General features: G+C 39.1%; 1 protein-coding gene across 1 annotated transcript in view; it reads right to left on the minus strand.

Moving 5' to 3' along the window:
- dnah5 (dynein, axonemal, heavy chain 5) overlaps positions 1-22458 on the minus strand; it is a 111915-nt gene that overhangs the window by 16265 nt on the left and 73192 nt on the right. Inside the window, exons 65-77 of the mRNA XM_041989067.1 lie at positions 20514-20717; positions 20013-20192; positions 16769-16906; positions 15103-15238; positions 14616-14797; positions 14156-14290; positions 13212-13367; positions 10567-10749; positions 8507-8611; positions 8266-8404; positions 3561-3675; positions 1993-2183; positions 1264-1385 (exon numbers count right to left, since the gene is read on the minus strand). Of these exons, the coding sequence (XP_041845001.1) occupies positions 1264-1385; positions 1993-2183; positions 3561-3675; positions 8266-8404; positions 8507-8611; positions 10567-10749; positions 13212-13367; positions 14156-14290; positions 14616-14797; positions 15103-15238; positions 16769-16906; positions 20013-20192; positions 20514-20717 (1986 nt within the window). The remainder of the gene's footprint in view (positions 1-1263; positions 1386-1992; positions 2184-3560; positions 3676-8265; positions 8405-8506; positions 8612-10566; positions 10750-13211; positions 13368-14155; positions 14291-14615; positions 14798-15102; positions 15239-16768; positions 16907-20012; positions 20193-20513; positions 20718-22458) is intronic.

The following is a 22458-nucleotide window of genomic DNA, read 5'->3' on the forward strand; positions in this document are numbered from 1 at the left end:
TTTCACTCTATCACATTACTGGACATCAAATCTAGATGGAGCAGGAGGAAAACAGGAAACATCAAGATATCCAAGAAAACCCAGTGAGACAAATGTTGACAGTTAAAGTAACTTCTGTTATAAATAATCAATAACAAAATGCACTCAGGTGCATAAACATGATGAAAAATGTGTCTCTCTGTACTTGTGGAACTATTCTAGCTTCTAGTTATTACCAGAATCACCAGTGTTTTGTGATCTTCTCGTCTTTGTAATGTTTTCCAGTAGACTTACACTGACCTAAGAATAATTACCATTTTGTAACCTTAGAAATAAAAAAAGCTAAGTTAATCATTTACTGAACATGAACTTCTGCGATAAGAAAGTGAGCACTGTCGCCTCAGAGCTAATAGGTTCCTGGTTGGAACCACGGCTGATGCCTGAAGTTTGCATATTCTGCCCATGCATGCATTGGAATAAGCTGGTGTAGACAGTGGATGGATGGATGGTTAGCTGGCTATATGGTCATGATTATAAAAAATTCACCCTGTAATGAGCATTAATATAGGGGATGCAACTGCCTGTTTCTAAAGTGAGAACTGCTGCTTTCCTCTGTTCTACCACAGAAATGAAAAGGTTAAGACGTTTGCTTTAAGCTCTTCTTGGTGAAAGACAGTATGCTTCACATTTATGTCCTACACCACCTAAACACCATAGTCCTGTCTTCACCTTGTTCTTCTTGGAAGACTGGATTAATAAAGAACTGTTAATCCACTGATCCTTTATTTTTTAACATGTGTACAGTACTTGCATGAACACACAATACGTGTGTCTGCACATGTGCATGCTTCATCAAAAGTAATTGATTGGAAGTTTCTCCAAACTAAGCTCATTTCACAGAGCACTGGTTTTTCCCTCCAGGCTGTCAGTCACCAACAATGGTGTGTGCATTTGTGCATGTGTGCCTGGGAGTGTCTGCGTATAAAAGAGAGAAAGACGTGAACCATGATGAGACTGATATTGACATGCTTAGTAGAGCAAAGAAGAGCTACGAAAAGTATTTAATAAGCACCTGGAGACCACTGCTGCATCTGTGTGTGTGTGTTTGAGTGTGTCTGTGTGTGCAACAGATGAGACCTGCTGCCTGTAGACTTAATAGATTAAAGTCCTTGTGGGTAAACTCTCTCTTAACTAAAGAGAGGCATCATATACCTGTCAAACCATGCCTAAACTGACTGAGATGTGCATGTTTTTGTGTGGTGTGTGTCAGTGTGTGTACTGTACCTGATCCAGTATATCAGAGAACTGCCACAGTTTGCTGAGCTCTACAAGATTGAGCCAGGTCATGTCCAGGATCCATTTGGCTGGTTTCTGTGGGCAAGCCTTTAGATCCAACGATGCACCTCCTGGATGATACACACATACTGTTTAAATACACACTTTTGCATCTTCACATACACTTACACAAATGTGATCAAGAATATTTTTCCAGCAGAACAAACAGTGAATAATGCAAAATTATATGTGAAATATATCTTTAAAAATGTAAACTCCCTCTTCAGATGTACACACAGAACTGGAGAGGGTTGTGGCTGTGTTCACTAGGTCAGAGCTGACAGATGGTAAAGCTGCATGCGTGTAGCAGACTGTCTGTTCTAGTTCTGCCAGTTCCCATTGCTGACTTTTATCCCTGCAGTGAGGAACCCTCTGAATCTGTGACTTAACGAACGGCTACAATACCAATATGTCCAAAACCTAAAGAAGTGATTTAATGGTAAAATATTCTGCAAAATAAGCAGTAAATGGCTTGACTTACTATTGAGTTTATTTACATATTTCATTGTAAGATGACAATAAATTAAGCTTTTCGCAGAACTGCTTGGTGTTTAGCAGGTTTTACATGCAATGCTGCTCAACATTGTGTTAATTTTGAACCCATCTTCAAACTTCCGACTTGCACAAAAGAAAAATGATCCAAAAATGATATAAAACCTTAAGTGTTCACATTCTTACCTTTAATGAGTGTGAGAAACTCCTCATGTTTGACTTTGTTGCTCTGCATGTCAATCTTTAGTGTCAAAAGTAAAGTGAAGAGAAACTTGTGTTCCTCATACAGGCCCCGTGCTGCATACTTGTGCACCTCAAAGGTCATGAACTCGATGATGCTGGCAATCCGTTTGCTGGTGATTGGGCTCTTGGAGGATCTGTTTATACATATTAAAAAGTTTAAGGTTGCTCTGTTTGTAACTCTTGATACAATGTCACAAAGACATCATGTCAAAACAGTACTGATGACTTCCCTGAGTCAGAGAAAAGAGATCCTTGTGTGTTCAGAACTCATCCATAGACAGTAATTAGTAATTTCTTATCAGTAGATTAAAATTTGCACTTTTGATATGCAAAAAGAACACATAAAGAGCCTGTTCTGCACTTTTAACACCTTTTGTTGTCAGCTTCATGTGAAATAAAGACCACAAGGCATCAATAAATTTCTCATCCTAGTAAATACATGACATGGTCACCGCATAACAAATAAATATATGCACAGTAATCTCAAGCACATACACACTGAATAATTACAAAAGACCAGCTGCAAGGACGGAGCAACAATTAATTATAATTTACAGGGACAGAAAACGCCAATTATGTTTGCAAAGTTATTATTGCCAGTGTGTCTGTTGTTTCTGTGGACAATCTTTTTATACACATGAGGAGGTGGATGCAAAAAACTGAACACATAAATTTCCAGCAATTAAATTGACTTTGCCTGCAACAAAATTAAATTTGTTGATACAGCTACTGTACAATGAAATGTTACAAAAAGTGCTCTCTTTTGTTTAATGTTTGTTTATTTAGGATAGTAGTTATCTCATTAACACCCAGATTTTTGGGTATGATGCTTTGTTTGTGCTACAGAGATTTATCACACTAAGAGCCAAGTCATGTTTGAAGACAATATAAACAATAGTGTAAACTAAACACATGTGGCTTTCCTCTTGAGTTTTTGTTTTTACAAGGGCATAAAATATATTTTGATTGTAATTTAGCACAAACAAACCAAAAAGTAATTTATATCTTGGAACTCTGTCAATCTTATGTAATAGACTTTTTTATTTTATATGTTCATTACAGAGTGCAACTGTGCTCCATGTGTGGAAATCAGAACCACAGTAGAAGACTGAGAATGGAATTTAGGGCACAGACAGCAACCGAGTGTCTATTAAGACTCTTGGATTATGCAGTATAAACTGTGAGTGAATTTGATAAAATGTCCCCCTTACTGAAAATCCTTGTCTTGGGATAGGGGAAAGCTGCTGTTTAATGGATATTTGCATTCAGATTTAGCTGCCTTTATAGTACAGTCAGTGATGGAAGGAATTAAAGCTAACACCCGACAGCCATGAAGACCACCTTTGCTGGCCAGGTCTGTACAACACAAATTGACATGGAGCTGATAGCAATCAGCATAAAAATATTACGGTCGACATAATTGTCACAAAAAAGGGCAAAATATCCTTCAAAATGACAAAGGAAGTCATCATACAGAATTAAAAAAAGGGTAAATGTTAAAGTATTCTCACCTGGCCAGAGAAAGATCAAAAAGTCCAAGGAACTGCCTCAGAGATGTCTGATACATAACGTTGACCATACTCATTTCAGTGATAAGGAAGTATAGAATGCTGCCTCTGGTGGCCACTGAAAACACAAACTGAAGTTGTTAAATTATATGGCTATAGACCAGGGCTACTCAATTCGGTCTTGTGAGATTCAGATACATTGAAAAACTGCAGGACTGCGGCCCTAACAGAACCGTATTGAGTAGCCCTACTGTAGACCACGGCCAATTCATGAAATAAGAATATTTTTTACACAAATACTTCTCACACAAAATGACCATTAACCGTGTATCACCCTCTGACAGATTTTCAGTGTGTTTTTAACTGTTTAAGCTGAATTAAAAACTAAAAAACTGTTGAAGGGCCTTGCCTGAAACTTAGTTTGCATACTGTAACCAAACAAAATAAGTGATTACATTAATAAAAAGGAATTAAAGCCGCAAGCGGCATCCATCGGGTCCGAGCGGCCTGGACCCCGCCACCCGTCTCATACACCTTTTCCTAGCATGGTAGGTAACCTGGTCACATCATATTTAACATGGTAAAACACCCAGCTGAAAATCTGAAATGTTGATATACTTAGTTAGCATTTTTTGCTTGCATGCTAATTCTGCTAGCTAACATGCTATGTTGCCATGACAACAGGTGTTGTAATGCGTTAGGGACCCAACAAGTATGAATCCTGTCAAGTTTGGTGCAGATCCCATCTATTTCTGTGGAAATATGAGCAAACCGTGTTTCATGGCGAGAAGGCTTTTTCCGTCGGTTGCCACGGTTACACGCTTTCTCCTATTAGAAAGATTTGAATAGCGTTTGGTCCCCAACTTGTCATGAACGTTCCCACCAACTTTGGAGTCGGTCGCCCGAATCCCCTCAGACTAGTTCGTTCAAATGGCAGTGAAATCCCAGATGGCGGGTCCACCGTTGCCATGGCAACAGGTGTTCGATTGACTTCTTTGCTGCACTTGGGGTGGGACACGTATGAATGCTGTGAAGTTTGGTGAAGATCCCGTGTATTTCTATGGAGATATGAGCCAACCGTGTTTCATGGCGAGGAGGCTTTTTCGGTCTGTTGCCACGGTTACAGGCTTTTTCCTATTAGAAAGATTTGAATAGCGTTTGTTCCCCAACTTGTCAGGAAGGTTCCCACCAAGTTTGGAGTCAGTCGCCCGAATCCCCTCAGACTAGTTCGTTCAAATGGCAGTGAAATCCAAGATGGCGGGCACGCCGTTGCCATGGCAACAGCTGTTCGATTGACTTCTTTGCTGCACTTGGGGTGTCACCAGTATGAATACTGTTAAGTTTGGTGCAGATCTCACGTATTTGTATGGAGATATGAGCAAACCGTGTTTCATGGCGAGGTCATTTTCCGTCGGTTGCCACGGTAACACGCTTTCTGCTATTAGAAAGATTTGAATAGCGTTTGGTCCCCAACTTGTCAGGAAGCTTCCCACCAAGTTTGGAGTCGGTCGCACGAATCCCCTCAGACTAGTTCGTTGAAATGGGAGTGAAATCCAAGATGGCGGGCACCCCGTTACCATGGCAACAGGTGTTTGATTGACTTCTTTGCTGGACTTGGGGTGTCACACGTATGAATTCTGTCAAGTTTGGTGCAGATCCCACGTATTTCTATGGAGATATGAGCAAACCGTGCTTCATGGCGAGAAGGCGTTTTTCCGTCGGTTGCCACGGTAACACGTTTCCTGCTATTAGAAAGATTTGAACAATTTTTGGTCCCCAACTTGTCAGGAAGCTTCCCACCAAGTTTGGAGTCAGTCGCACGAATCCCCTCAGACTAGTTCGTTCAAATACGATGTGTGTAAAGTGCAAAAAATGGGAAAAAAATGGCCGCACACGCCAAGATGGCGGGCACACCGTTGTCATGGCAACAGGTGTTAGATTGACTTTTTTGCTTGACGCGGGGTGTTACACGTGTGTGCCGAGTTTCGTCTTCCTACGTCGAAGTAGACTTTTTGGACCCCATTGATTGGGGTATTTTTGGGGTGTCTAGGTGGCGCTGTTGAGCCACTTTCTAATTGAAGTGTATGCGGACCTTAGAATATCGAAATTTTCGCCGGGCTTGACATGTGTGCCAAGTTTCACAACTTTTCATGGGTGTTTAGGGGGTGAAATTAGGCCTTGTTGCGCTTAGAAAAATAATTAAAGCCGCAAGCGGCATCCATCGGGTCCGAGCTGCCTGGACCCCGCCACCCGATGTCGCCATGACAACAGGTGGTGTAATGCGTTAAGGACCCAACAAGTATGAATACTGTCAAGTTTGGTGCAGTTCCCATTTATTCCTGTGGAGATATGAGCAAACCGTGTTTCATGGCGAGAAGGTGTTTTTCCGTGGGTTGCCACGGTAACACGCTTTTTGCTATTAGAAAGATTTGAATAGCGTTTGGTCCCCAACTTGTCAGGACGGTTCCCAGCAAGTTTGGAGTCAGTGGCACGAATCCCCTCAGACTAGTTCGTTCAAATGGCAGTGAAATCCAAGATGGCGGGCAGTGCGTTGCCATGGCAACAGGTGTTCTATTGACATCAATACTGGACTTGGGTTGTCACAAGTATGAATCCTGGCAAGTTTGGTGCAGATCCCACGTATTCCTATGGAGATATAAGCAAACCGTGTTTCATGGCGAGAAGGCGTTTTTCCATCGGTTGCCATGGTAACACGTTTTCTGCTATTAGAAAGATTTGAATAGCGTTTGGTCCCCAACTTGTCAGGAAGCTTCCCTCTAAGTTTTGAGTCAGTCGCACGAATCCCCTCAGACTAGTTCGTTCAAATACGATGTGTGTAAAGTGGAAAAAATGGCAAAAAAATGGCCGCACACGCCAAGATGGCGGGCACCCCGTTGCCATGGCGACAGGTGTTACATTGAGTTTTTTGGTCAACACGGGGTGGTACACGTGTGTGCCAAGTTTCGTCTTCCTACGTTGAAGTAGACTTCCTGGGCCCCATTCATGTGGTGATTTTTGGTGACTCTAGGTGGCGCTGTTGAGCCAATTTTGCATTGAAGTGTATGCGGACCTTATAATATCCGAGTTACGCCGGGCGTGAGGTCTGTGCCAAGTTTCACAACTTTTCATGGGTGTTTAGGGGGTCAAATTTGGGGTCGAAGCGCTTAGGAGAACGAGAATAATAAACATAGCAGAAACAATAGGGCCCCGCCATACTTTGTATGGCTCGGACCCTAATTAAAGCCGCAAGCGGCATCCATCGGGTCCGAGCTGCCTGGACCCCGCCACCCGATGTTGCCATGACAACAGGTGCTGCAATGCGTTAAGGACCCAACCTGTATGAATCCTGTCAAGTTTGGTGCAGATCCCTCGTATTCCTATGGAGATATAAGCAAACCGTGTTTCATGGCGAGAAGGCATTTTTCCGTCGGTTGCCACGGTTACACGCTTTTTCCTATTAGAAAGATTTGAGGAGCGTTTGGTCCCCAACTTGTCAGGAAGCTTCCCACCAAGTTTGGAGTCGGTCGCACGAATCCCCTCAGACTAGTTTGTTAAAATGGGAGTGAAATCCAAGATGGCGGGCAGTCCGTTGCCATGGCAACAAGTGTTCTATTGACATCAATGCTGGACTTGGGGTGTCACAAGTATGAATCCTGTGAACTTTGGTGCAGATGCCATGTATTCCTATGGAGATATGAGCAAACCGTGTTTCATGGCGAGGTCATTTTCCGTCGGTTGCCACGGTAACACGCTTTCTGCTATTAGAAAGATTCGAATAGCGTTTGGTCCCCAACTTGTCAGGAAGCTTCCCACCAAGTTTGGAGTCAGTCGCACGAATCCCCTCAGACTAGTTCGTTCAAATGGCAGTGAAATCCAAGATGGCGGGCACCCCGTTGCCATGGCAACAGGTGTTCGATTGACTTCTATGCTGGACTTGGGGTGTCACAAGTATGAATCCTGTGAACTATGGTGTGGATCCCACGTATTTCTATGGAGATATGAGCAAACCGTGTTTCATGGCGAGAAGGCATTTTTCCGTCGGTTGCCACGGTAACACGTTTCCTGCTATTAGAAAGATTTGAATAATTTTTGGTCCCCAACTTGTCAGGAAGCTTCCCACCAAGTTTGGAGTCAATCGCACGAATCCCTTCAGACTAGTTCGTTCAAATACGATGTGTGTAAAGTGCAAAAAATGGCAAAAAAATGGCCGTACACGCCAAGATGGCGGGCGCCCTGTCGCCATGGCAACATGTGTTCTATTGACTTTTTTGCTCGACTCGGGGTGCTACACGTGTGTGCCGAGTTTCGTCTTCCTACGTCGAAGTAGACTTCCGGGGCCCCATTCATGTGGTGATTCTTTTGGTGTCTAGGTGGCGCTGTTGAGCCAATTTTGCATTGAAGTGTATGCGGACATTAGAATATTGCAATTTTCGCCGGACTTGATGTGTGTGCCAAGTTTCACAACTTTTCATGGGTGTTTAGGGGGTCATATTTGGCCTCGAAGCGCTTAGGAGAAGAAGCGGAAAAATAAACATTTGGAAAACAATAGGGCCTTGCCATACTTCGTATGGCTCGGACCCTAATAAACATTTGGAAAACAATAGGGCCTTGCCATACTTTGTATGGCTCGGACCCTAAAAATACACCAGTAAATAAATGAATAAATGAAAAACTAAATTCGATCTCAGAGCCTGTTTTTCTGACTTACCAGGCCGATACTCCTCTCTTGCAGCATTGATCTGGACCTCTGTTTCTGCAGCTATCTGTAGTTTCTGAGTGACTTCTTCAGCCGTGCGCTTTGTGTTGCTAAGGACGAGAATCAGGCTCTCATCATCAACCAGCGAGCCCTAAAAATATACACATTTACATTAGAGAGTTAGAAGTATTTTTTTCAATATTTATACCATCATTCTGAATCTATTGTCACAGTTTGAGATATATCTACATGCCTGTGTGCTGGTCAGCCTGTATAGAAGGTTGTCCTCAAGTTCCTTCATCTTTCTCTTGTTGTATGTCACATCCTCTAATAGGTCTGTCCTCTCCTTCTCCATTTCCTGTTGTAAAAAAAAGAACACACAAAAATTACAAACAAACATAGAGGTTACAAACCTGCAGGACTTTACTACCTTACTTCTGTAACTGTAGATTAAATATATTCCTAAAGGCCACACAGTCAGGTTTTCCAAATCTTCCTTAAAAATGAATTCTGCACATATTCATTCATTCATTCATTCATTCATTCATTCATTCATTCATTCATTCATTCATTCATCCATTCATTCATTTTCTACACCACTTAGGTCAATTCAGGGTTGCAGGGCAGTTGAGAGGCAGGTACACCCTGGACAGGTCACCAGTCCATCTCAGGGCCAACATAGAGAGACAACCAACCACTCACACTCACACTCACTAGGAAGCCAGAGTACCCGGAGAGAACTCACGCATACATGGGGAGAACATGCAAACTCCACATAGAAAGGCCACTGTTCAAACCCTTCCCCAGCTGAAGCTCGAAAAGATGACGTTCTTGCTGTGAAGCTGCGGTACTAACCACCACATCGCCATGCAGCCACTTCACATATTAATATTTTAAAAAAAAAAAAAATATTCTATATCCAGCAAATAATAGATTTTGTCCAAAAACCTACAGAGGGTGAAGTAATGATAAAAAGTATCTTGCATCAGCACACAGGTGGCAGAGTAAAACTCCACAGTAAAATCTATACCAATCATCACACTTTGAAAGCCAGACGGACACACCTTGAATTATATAAGACCCTAATCCTCCATCTAAAATAAACCTCAATCCCACACAGTAAACCACTAATAAATCTAAACCTCTATGAAACTCTAAGAGTGCTGAATTTCAACTCAGGGAAGATTAATATTGTAAAGAAAAAATAACAGATATAGCAATTATACAATTATAAATAAATGTGAGAGGACATCTGTAAACATCATACTGTTGATGGAAGTTGTCTACAACAGGATCTGTAAAATAAAGTGAAAGCAAATGGACTTCAAATGTTAAAAATAAACTGGGACAAAGATTTTTCTCTTGAGTTGCTCTTGTTGTTCCACAATTCCCTTGATGCTAGACTCCAAATAATAATTGTAGCTTTTTTTTTAAAAAAAAATATGCTACTGTGGTTTTGTTGATATCCAAACTTAAAAAAACTTGGTAAATACAATAGTTAGAACCTGGCATCATTATACTTACCACACATAATGTATATGTAGCATGCTTCTGTTCATTCATGCTTAGTTCTTGTCATGTTTAATCCTTGAAATCATTAAAAATCCCCAAAATCATCACCAAAAGTGCTGGGTTCATAAAAATTTCATCATTTCCAACGAGATGAAGCAGGTTTCATGCCCAGATAGAAGCTGCAGCTCCTTTATCGTGCTTATAACCATACTTAGCACATACTGGAAATAACAAGCTATTCTTCTCATCTTGCATGAATCTTTCATTTCATGATCACCCATGACAAGAGAAAATTGCTTCTCTGCAGTAGCACCAGTCTTTCAGAGTGACAATCAATGAGTCCTTTGCACTGGTGCATTTACAGTGCTCCATTATATTTCCCAGTATGAATGAGTCAAGTTCCTGACACTTTAGAAACATGTGTCTTTGTGTGCATATTTAGTATTGATGCCTGTGAACCCCATTTCTGGGGAGCTGGTTGTTTCTTCACACTGTCTGTGTCTAAGGGCCTAATGACTACCATGTTTTGTTAAGAGTGATAATAACCTCTGAGTTATATTGTCACACAGTTTGTTAGAAAGAGAAAATCTGACACATAGAACAGAGGGGTGTTGAAAGCCTACAAGGATATATGCAAATTTCATCAAGTCAGAGATAGAGCCTCAGTGGAAATGTACTGAAACTTAAAGTCATTGTTACAAATATGATCAAACCTTAATTTTATGAATATGTTATTATTTAAGACCCTATATGTACAGTGGTTTTAGTGGCCATCAATACGATATTTGTGTAAAAGTTCACCTGTTTTTCAGTAAGGATCACTCTGCCCAGCAGCTGGTCCTCAAGTCCTCTCATGGTAACAGTGAAGTCAATAATGGAGGTGCGGGCACTGATTTCAGGAGTGTAAGCTGGGTTAGGAAGCTTGGTGGTCATAAAAAGCCTGAAGCCCTTCATCACATCAACCTCTTTGTCACCAACTTTCACCTGCAAACATTAGACAGTTGGAGGGAAAGTTAGAATATTACCTAACAACACAACAGCACCATAAAGAGGGTAAAAAAACTTTTAAAAAGACATAAAGAAAATAATATCATGGAGTGGCGATATCATGGAGAGAATGCGTGCATGTGCGTGGTTTTGAGCTTGTATTGGCTCTGATCGGCATTTAATTACTAATGGCAGCAAAACGTCTAATTATCCATCTGCTTCTCTGTCCCTGGTGCTGTCAGCCACAGACACCTTCCCTTCCTCTTCACACCTGGTTATTTATAGAAATTAAAGCTTTTCGGTGAACAGAGACACATGAGAGCGCACACACTTTTGATTGGGGCTCACATTATGCAGTCAAAAATCTTGGCTAGACTGTATTGTCTTTGTAGTGCATGTTTTACTGTCAATTACCATAGACATGTGCATTTCCCTGATGTATGCTGTGTCTGTGCACGCATAGTTGTTAATGTGATGCTTGTCGCCCAAGCAAAGATAGAAATGCTTGCAAGCAGACTGGCAATGACAGATGAAGAATAAAAAGAAGAATAAATCTGTTGAATTAAAAGTGGAATAGCTAAGGCTTACAGTTATGTGGATGAGAGGAGCATTTCATTGACCACTAATCTGTTTTTTGTTAAAATAATTGCACACATTTTTATAAGCAACACACAAAGGAGAGACTCAGACATGTATTAAAAACTATTGTTGAAAAGTATGAAGCAATTTACTTGGGGACCCAAATTTAGCATTTCCTCATCCTTTGGGGCTGTTTTTTCTTCTTTTTTCTGCTATACCCAGAATCCACTTCCAACTGATGGCAGTCGTGTTGGTAAATGAAATGATAGATTAAAAAAAAACAGACTCAAACCATAACCTGCAATCTTCAAAATTAACTTAAAATGAGAATGCTGGGTGAAAAGGCAGTATGTATACTTTTGTTTTGTTGCATGGTCCATCTACAAATTACAAGTTCAAAAGCAAAAGATGGTGTGCACAATGCTGGTTTTAATTTCTCATCATTTCTAAAACGAAAAAAAATCTTTATGGATTCAATTCGCTGGTCTAGTTTATGTTTTCTATTCAGAAATGAGATTTATCATGTTTTAATTAGTTTGTGTGCAGCTAATGTTAATCCAAGAAAGCCACATTTCATTACTTTAAATTAGATTTAAATTACGTGACTAATATAAACATTATTAATATTAAAGCCATGATTTTGTTTGCATGAATCCAAAATGTTTTTCTTCAAGACTGGAATTGCCGGAATCAACTACAGTTTTCTAAAAGTACATCATGCGCAACAACTGAATTGATGTTAGGAAAGTAAACTAAACAGGACATTCATGGTACAGATAAAATTTAAGATACCTAGAGACAGATCATGTAATTTATTTCTTATTGTTAGTTATTGCTGCTGAAGGTGGCTCTCGAGCTGTTTAATCATGGGAGTTTTTCATACATTGCTTTTTCATTTAGTCTCATTTTAAAATGACAGTGAAATATGTTGAGTGCTGTTGTTCACTGGAGTTGTGTTTACCATAATTTTAACCCCTTGATAAAACCAGATTTTAATAATACCTTCACATATAAAATCAAAGAATTAGACAAAGGGTCCACTTTTTACGTGGCTTTATATAAAACACTACATAACTTTCCAACCTTAAAGCTCTGTGTTTCTGACTCGTTTCGATGACACACTGACATTCATTATGCACATTCCTGGAGCTGTTGTTGCCCTGAAGTATCCCGAGGCTGAAAAACTGCACTTCATAACTTTGTGTTCCAGCCCAGAGCATCACATGACTGCTGCATTTTGGCATAGTTTTCAACACACTGGCCATTCTGGATGCATACCATGGCTGATTCAGTAAAGAAACCCAAAAGGACATTCCCTGAGGCTATGAGGTACAGAAAAAGTGACAGAGCAGGAGGTAAAACAAGTGTCAACATCAGACTGATTTTCTGATGTCTGTCTGTTGCTTCTATGAAAGATTAAAAGTACTGCAGCTGGGACAAATGTATGCATACTTTAAGAACACAGAGTAAAAACGGGTCATAATCTATATAAAATACCTTTGCATCAGAGCTGGTCTGCTGACTTTCCATACTGAAGATTTAATAAAGGTAACAACATTAGAAACCAGTTGAGACAGAGTTTGCAGAGGTCATTAATTCATGTTTGTCTGCATACAAAAAGAGTGAGAGAACATTATGAAACTATTTCCATGTGTCCCAAATCACTAATTAAGGGCAGGTGATCTATCTGGTTCTGGCCATTAGCCAGTACTGCCCGTACTGTGCAGTTTAAGCCAGCAAGCTTCCCCTCTGTGTTGCTACAGGTGTGACAGCTGCCATGGCAAGGGCGATCTGGCAGTCTCACTAGCGCTGAAAGCAAGACCAGGACACAAGAAATTGTGTATAAAAGGGTTTCGGTAGAAATATTTCTGCCTTTTTACCTTGTATGTGGAGCCAGTTTTGATGAAGTTTTTCTCGAGAATGTTGTCGAGCGCAGGATCCAACTCCTCCCCTATATCTTCAATTAAAAGGGGTCGACCAAGAGACAAACTATCTTCAAGGTGGTTCTTGAAGTATTTGTGGTTCAGTGAGGTGATCTAAAATCAGAAAAGTAAAACCAAATTTAAAATAAGGGCAATTATATTATGTTAATATCCCATTCAACATGCTCAAATGGCTGTAGATGAAAAAATGTCACTTGTTCTATGACAGACATAATAATGCACACAATACATTACTTTAAAATGGACCACTAGTCTGCTGATGTTACTTGCAGATGAGATTTAAAACTACTACTCTGAGTGCTGTCTTAATGCTCATTCCTTTTGTTTTTACTTGGTTTTTGCATTTGAACTTTGTTAAGCACTTTGTGCTACATTTAGTTTGCATGGTAATTACTATACAAATAAAACCTGATTGATTAACTGATCGATTGTGTCATAATACATTGACATACATAATACATAACACACAGAGAGCCATAATACATCTGCAGAAAGCTTTGACTCAGTACAGAAATTGAAGCTTACAGGTGCAGTGACCTTGGCTGAGCTTTTGATGCCTGTAGATGTACTTTTTCCAATGTGCTATCCATTTTAGACAGGTGAAACAGCCAGAAGCAAACAGCGTGCTGCAGAAGCACAATATGAAACTACTATTTCTAAAATGTGATATCAAGATTTTGGAATCTACCAGAGATCAAAACTGCCACAGGTAATTGGGCAGAGTAGAGAGATGTCTGTTATGCTGTAAAATTAGCTCCATAAAAGTCAATAAACTGGTAAGGTGGAAAGATTGGTAAAGTTCTGGGATAAATCAATATAATTGAAACAATGCTTCAATCAAACAAACAAACAAAAAATAAAAACAACAAAAACAAACAAACCTGCAACTCATTCTTGGATTCTTTGTTCTTAATCCAGATTTTCCCCTGTGTCTGTGGGTCAATAAGGAGAGCGAAGCGGGCTGCTTTGGTCACAATGATGCCATTGTGAATTGATAAGTCATCATTGGGAAGCCCCTGTAAGATAGCAGATGAATGACTGATGAGTCTCAGTCTTCATGCTTTATTAAGTCATTTCCAGCTAATTAATACACCTATGAAACATTTCTTTTTATCTTTGATTATTTAGACTTACTGTCAAGTATTTCATTGAGAAGCTTTAAACATTTCAATAATAAATGTATTTATCTTTTTGCAGTTGCATACTGTAAGACTAATGTCAAGCAATGTGTCCTGAGAGAAAATGGACAAAATCTCAGTGCAGATTTCAAGGCAGAATAATTAATCTCAGAATATATATTATATCAAAACACCTTTGTAGTATTTAGAAACACAGACTTACCTGGAGGTTCCACTCACTAACAGTGGGTGCATCAATGAGCAGCTCAGTCAGATTGAGATTGCTGCCAAATGGGATGAAACGCTGCTTCAACTCCCGCTGCCAGTCGCTCAGCATGAGATTCCGAAACTCCTGATTAAAGGGCCCACAGTAAGAAAGAAATGCTGTGGCCAGAAGAACATCTCCTAAAACAAGAATACCAATGTGTCATTCAACTTTTAAAAAATGTTAAAAAGAAGTCCCAGCACAATCAGATACTTTGATTGTGCTGAGGAAATAAAAAAAGCTATAAATAATGTTAAATCGTGGGGCATTTTTTACAGTTAGTAGTGCAGTTTATATATTATAAAAAGTATAAAAATGCATTGATTAAATGTTCATCACACCACACTCAGTGTTATAAATAATGGAGTACCAATTCTGTTATTATCTATTCCAGACATATTACTGATGCTACAGTTTTTCTTTGTACAGTTGTTATGAAACCCACCCACAAGTCGTTTGGTTTGGGCAGCAAACTCTTTGCTCTGTTCTGTCCATCTCTCCTTCTCACCAGCAAGGCCGCTGATGAGACTGGATGCTGTCTGCATCTTGTGCCTGCAGCGCTCAGCATCCTCCATCAGTGTCTGAATGGTCCAACAAACAGGTCAGCATGTCCATTTGTCTATTTTGTGTTGTCTGTCTGTCCTACTGCATCTTGATCTATCCAACTATTATTCATCAATTAAAAAGTATTCATAACAATCTAAAGTATGCATTTCTAGGCAGAGGGTGTACATTCATGTAATCAGTTGTTTGTGGCTTAAAAAGGGATTTTCCTCTCAGCACCAAAAGGATCTTATAGGAGCACTGCTGTAAAGATGACAAACATACCTGCATGTTCTGGTTTTTTTAATCACATTGTGATTTTCCACCTGGTCCCTAAGCCCTAACACATGCAAGCTAGATTCATTCCAACTCCTATCTGTCAATGTTGCCTACCTGTATGAGGCTTATACATCTCAAATAGTGTATGTTGGATAATTATGCCAACAGCCCTGGACACCACAGTCTATGATGGACAGAAGAGTTTGCATTTCTATGAATAGGTTTATCAAATCTAAATGACTAAATTAATTTTCCAGGATAAATTATGCCATCTTTAGTGGATCATCTTTAAACTGTCTAACATAATTATCTCCTCATCAGCTGCTCACAGACATGTAATGAGGTTATTTACAGAATAGAGAAAATGTCTGTTTAATCAATAAAGACTGGTTTTGAATAATATAAAATTAAACTATTTGTGTCCTAAAACTCATTCACAATAAGCCTGTAAATTTTACTGCCAGCCCTTGCAGATGAACAGCTCTGTGTCTTAATCATGAAATTATAATAGTCAAATCAGGCTGTCCAGATGTTTTAATCAGAAAGTCTTGATGCACATAGCGTTCCATTTACATGTTGTTATTCATCACAGAACAGAGAGTACTGATGAGGAAAAACACATACACGAAGAAGATTCACATACTTGCACAAATGCATAATAGTAAAGCGTTGATGTTTGTTGCAGTAATTTTGAAAAGCGGCTTTTGGTTAACTCAGTTTGGGTCCTTTTGCATTTTTATTGAAGCTTCTCTTTTGTTTTTATGCTGCATTTGGAGAAAATGTCCAAATCTTTGAATATTTCAGTTCACAGACTCCACGCTTTTCTAGATTTTATTGATTGTTCTGATCTAAGAAACAACACCTGTTGTGATAACGACAAAGCCAAAACGTCAATGACGTGTTAAAAATGTAACTTTAGTACCAACTGCGGTCATGAAACACTAACTGGTTATAAATGACATCAAGTGGCGGCTGTTGTGGTGACAACATAAGCTTAAGAAATTTTTCTTTATTTAATCAATGTATTACTGTGACAAAGGTTTAGGTTTTTTTACGGCATGTTAAAGACACTTATTTGTCACACAATATACTACTGGCTCCCACACATTAAACCACAATATTTACTTAATTGAGCTAAAACAAGTATCTGGAAAAGAATCTGGAAGAATTAAGTTGCATTTGCTTAACATACAGTAATATCTAACCGTATTGTCAGATATTACAGATCTTTTGTTGCCTGGTGTACCACTTCATAATTACGTTTGGAGGGAATTATTCACATTTCTTACCTGTTTCTCCATCATGGCCTTCTCATACTCCACCTGTACCACATCCAGCTCTGCCTGCTTGGCATCCAGTTCCGCCCGAGCTTTCTGAAGGTCAACGTTAGCTATGGCCAGACGATTTTCCTGCACTGCAAGGTTAGCCTAAGAATGAAAACAACAGAGAAAGAGAAGTGTTGTATTTTTTTGTACATAAAAGTTGGTCAGTTCCACAGAGAGAGAAAAGGCAAAAGAATGAAGATTTACCATATTTGATAAAGGTGGAGAAATCTGATGGGAGCTAATGCTTAAATACCTAGGGGCATGTTTTGCAGAGATATAATAAAATAACTACTAAAAAGAAAAAAAAAAACATTTAAATTAACTAATTAATTTAATTTTAGGTTTTAAAAGTGTGAAGCTGTGTCCAGGGTGCAAAAACAGATTTAAAAATGAGAGGTTAGTAATGTAGGTGAGGAAATTAGAGAGGTAGAGATTAATTGGAAATTAAAAAAGAGACTTAACATGACAGATAAGAAGAAAATTATTGTCGAGGCGATGCTGGAGGTTTAGATATTTAGACTTGAAGGAAGATTGTAATGTTGCCTTAGTGTGTGCATATGTGAGTGTGTTTAGGTGGCTGTGTAAAAGGAGTCTGACACTGCCATTTATTATTAATTGACATCTGAGAGGACCATCCAGGCTTGTCTCCCAGCCTGTCTGTCGTCTGGCAGTCTGGCTGGCTTAAAGAGACGACACCACTGAACTGGAAACCACAAAATCAATTTGCTAGAACTGTGTTCCCTGCTTAAGCAAAAGGTCAGGATGAGAGGCAGGGGTTTCTCATGGAGGTTGTAGATAATGTGGTAAAAACAAAATAAGTGTTTCTGTATGTGCAAGAGGGAAACGACAGAACCAGAGGGGAAAGTGAGACAGCCGGGACAGTGAGAAGGGGGATAATGGAAGCAGAGTGAAACGGGGGACTGTTTAGTGAACTGTCCAAAAATATAAGTGCACTCAGTTAAAGCTTTAAAATGGTTTTCATGCACTGGACATCCACAGACTACACATTCGAAAGAACAAGCTAGACAACAAAAACTAATAAATAATGTGACATGACAGAAATGACCTTTGGTTAGAACTTAGGTTTTGTTGCTGTGTTGCTTCCTCTACATGGACAATCAGAGATACCATGGTGGTTTGAAAGCAGCCAGCTCTGCCAAAGACAAAGGCTGATTGCCCTAATTAGGATTAATTTTAATTACTGATCTGGATAATATCTATGACAAAGCCACCTGTTTGATAAATTATCATAATAAATGTGCTTTACTCCCTGTAAACACATAAAATAGGCTAAGAATAAACAGTGGATGAATGGGGACATCAAAGCTGTTATTACCAGAAAAAAAGACACCTTCAGTGGTGACAAATATTTTCTCAAAATAGCTCAAAAAGAACTGAAACAGACTACATGAACATATAAGGAAAGAGTTGAAGGACATATATTTCACTGTCTTCGATCTTTGGAACAGCATGCAATCTGTTACAAGTGAAGGTACCAGTAAACCCTGCAGCCCAGGTGTTTTTAATGCTGATGAGGATTGACCCCTCAAGGCAAATAGTGCTCTGCTCAGCCACACACCCTATATGTCTCTGCTGACCAGTTTGGTTCGGTCCCTCATCATTTTTTCTTTCTTTGTCTATCCTGCTACGATGGACTGGCAATCTGTCCAGGGTGTACCCTTCATCTCCCCTGGCACTAATGTGGATAGCAATTTGTCTTGTGATGATTCCCAAGACAACTAGTGTGATTAACAAGTTTAAAAAGCTCTGATTTTACATATAATGAAGGTAACAGAGGTTTCCTTCCTTGTAATCTAGATTAACGTGTAGATGATGCACTGTGTTGTATGCTTCCAGAAGTTTAATGTCAAATCAGGAAAATATCAGGTGACATTACTCTGGTCTGTCTGCTAAATCTTGTTAAACTGAACTTATAAAAGAAAGAAATTACTTTTCAGCTGGTGTGATGCAAAATTTTCTAAATTGAATGTTGGTTAAACCAAAGATTTGATTTTTTTATTTAAGAAGGAAGAAACAATGTTTTCCAGTTTATATATAAGGGTAAGCAGAGAGAAACTGTCCAGTCTTACAATTTTTATTGTGTCTATTTGGACTGAAGAGCTTTCACTGAATGGTACTGCCCCAGAGATAGCAATTAAGCAACTAGGTGAAAGCAGATGTTGGTGAAATATACTGAAGCTTGCAGTGCTCTGTGGTTGGGGGGGCTGCACTGCTGTGCTCATTAATCAGGTTGTCTTTTTTTCACTTTTCTTTATACAGTTTTATGAAACACCATAAAGACTTACTTGCTTGTACATGTAAATACACTTAGTTCAGTTTTAATGTAGAATAAAAAATCAAAGAAGATATGTAACTCTCTTGAATCAAAACACATCCGCATATCTAATTATATGTGCAGAAAGCCAGAGAAATTTCTCTGAAAGTATGCATATATGTATGTATATATACTGTATATGTGAGACATAGACTTAATCTTTTGATTATGCTGGATTTATATTTAAAAAAAAAAGGGCAATAATATAGAAGTTATAAACCCGAAAAAGAGTTCTAGTGTTTGCTCATAGATACCAACTCAAATCTGTTTCATATTACTTCATAGGGAATAATGTCTTAAATAGCAGATGCAGATAAGAGTTGTATGATCTCAGTGCCCCCAACAAGACTGATTGATAGTAGCGCATTTGGTTTCATGACTAAGCCTTAAGAAAAATCACTTTTGGGTCTGAAAAACAAAGACTAAATAGGCCCCCTGAAACCTTGAAAAGAGAGAAATCTAATTTATTTTTATTTCTTCTGTGTTCTATTCATAATCCAAGGTTTAAAATGTAGTAATTAAATTTAGGAGTCCTTTTATTGAATAAATTAGTTTCATATCTGAGATACTCTGTGCTGTTTCCACAGCCAGGAGCTTTTCTGCAGAAAAGCAGACACACGGGACATCAGATATTGCACAGGGGGCATAAACCTTATTGTTGTATGTTCACTGAGGTAATGATGATGTCCATTTAGGGAGCAACTTTGCTAGCTGATATAAAATATGTCTATCTCAAAAACTCATCTTCATGTATTTTGTTCTTGGTCTTTTTCTTTTCTTTTGGAGCCCCCCCCCCCCAAAAAAAGAAAAAATCTCACATATTTGATGCAACTAGCAAACACTATACTTTCATTTTCCACTTTGTATATTTACCTTTAAGGGCAAGACTTCCTTGTTGATGGAGAAGAATGAGGCCATTGCTTTGGTCCAGGATGCAAGGCCAGCTACGTTGCCACACACCCTCTTGGCTGTTTCAATGTTGTAGTCTGGCATTTCGAAATAGGGCTGCAGCAGCTCCACCATTTCTTCATTAATGGTGTCTTTGGGGAATTGCTTCAAAAGAAAGAAAGACACGAAAAGGGATGGTATGAAGTGGTACTGAATTGTAACCATTTTCCATCTGTACATGATGAGCACATATTAGCCACCCTTGCAACACTACTGTCAATTAAAAACATTAAAGGTAAATCTACTGTAAAGACTATAAAATATGCAGAGAACTAATGAAGTGATAAGCTATACAATGACAGAGACGAAGACAGGAAATACTTCAGGTGCTGAAAGATGCAGAAGGAATAATGAAGAAAGAAGTCCTGTAGCATGTTCCTGAACAGTGCACAGTAAACTGATGTAAACGGGACCTGTAAATTGTACCTGTAAGCTACCCAGGAAGTTTCCAGCTGTCATGAGTTTTAGAGACTCCTGCCAGGATGGAGTGTTGCAGTTTTTCTCTGGATCGATTTTCACAGCATTAACCCGCCTCTGGAAGAGCAGTAGCACGCAGTCCATGATTCGCATGATCAGGTGGGGGGGTCGGCCAAGTGTTCGCACTGTGGCGATGTCTGATGGCTTGATAGTCTGTGTGAGTAAAGACAAAGAAAACGATAAGAGAGCAGCACTTTTACTATACCAGTATTTTGCATGAAGGAGAGATTGTTGGAAATTAAACAATGAGATTCAAGATTTGGTATGTGTTAAAATGGTCCCTCTTTTTGTTTACATTACAGCATGGGCATTGTCATTCAATTACTCTTAGTGCACAGGGATACACACAAAAGAACAGGAAGCATGTGGGAAGGAGAGGATAATAGATAAGGCGATTTTAGTATGCCAACAAATTGGAGGAACACAGTCCATGTTACAAGTTTGTCTGAGATGAGAAGAAAGAATATAGTAATTTGTTTTTAATTACCATGCTCAATGGAGGGCATGTGCAGTAATAAAGATTAGACACAATTCTGCAGTTTTAGAATAACAAAGGAGCAGAAATATGCAGAAAAAAATACAAACCAGAGGCACTACCAAGACCGAGGATAATAAAACAAGAATCTCTCTATTAATTCTGTTAAAATTATAGAATTTCAGTAGAGGGACAGAACTACCTCAAGGGACAGATTGCAAAGAGAGGCATTAGAAAACTAGGGGAAATGTCCCCGTGAGACTTGTATAGCTGCCTAATCAGACATCCTACATATGTTTCATCATTTCTCTCTTTTGAACTTTGAACTTCTCCTTGCTCCATTCCTACTCAGCCCATGTTTATTGTAAATCACCTGCTCAAGAATTAAACCAGCAGAAAAGTCTGGTTTATCATCTGAATCTGCGACAGAAATCTTCTATTGCCCATTTAATCTGTTAAAAACTTAACAAAGTGTTTTGTCATAATTATTCAGTTTTGTTTACTGTGTTCTCTTGGTATAATGCTTATGAATGGTGCTTACTTTGTAGTGGCAAAGTAATTTATGCTACTCATTTTTGGAGAACTATTCAATAATATTCACTACTGGAAAATCTGCATTCCAAACACAGAAAAGTAAAAAGTTAACAAACTTCCACTATGCCCCATGGCCTCCACCATTATGTTAAAGATGACATCAATGAAGACACATCAAATGTCTTACACTGCTCAGCATCCATTACAGCTGGAGAAGTGGTTTTATTTGTTAAAAATCCTATAAAACACTTCCATGTGAAATAAAAAAAATGTAAATATCATGCAAAACTTTATTTATTTCAGTAATTCAACTTATTCAACTTAAAAACTCATTATATACAAAGTGAGATATTTCAAGCATTTATTTGTTATAACTTTAATGATTATGGCTTACAGCTTATGAAAACCCAAAAATCTAAATCTCAGATAATTTGAATATTGTGAAAAGATTTAATATTGTAGCCTCTAAGTGCCACACACTATCAGCTAATTAATCCAAATCATCAGCAAGGACTTCTGAGCATTTAAATGGTCTCAGTCTATTTCAGTAGAATTCACAATCATGGGGATGGTTGTTGACCTGACAGTTGTGCCTAAAACCATCATTGACATCCTCCACAAGGCGGCAAAGCTTCAAAAGGTAATTGCAAAAGAAGTTGGATGCTCTTAAGGTGCTCTATCAAAGCACATCAATAAAAAGTTGAGTGCAAGGGAAACATATGGAAGAAAAAGGTGCACAACCAGCAGGGATGACCGCAGCCTGGAGAGAATTGTCACGAAAAAGACATTAAAAAATGTGGGGGAGCTTCAAAGGAGTGGACCACACACAGACGGATCCTGGACGTTGGGTTCAAAAGACGATTCCTCTTGTCAAGCTGCTCCTAA

Source organism: Melanotaenia boesemani, chromosome 6 (genome assembly GCF_017639745.1).
Source record: "Melanotaenia boesemani isolate fMelBoe1 chromosome 6, fMelBoe1.pri, whole genome shotgun sequence".
Classification (NCBI taxonomy): domain Eukaryota; kingdom Metazoa; phylum Chordata; class Actinopteri; order Atheriniformes; family Melanotaeniidae; genus Melanotaenia; species Melanotaenia boesemani.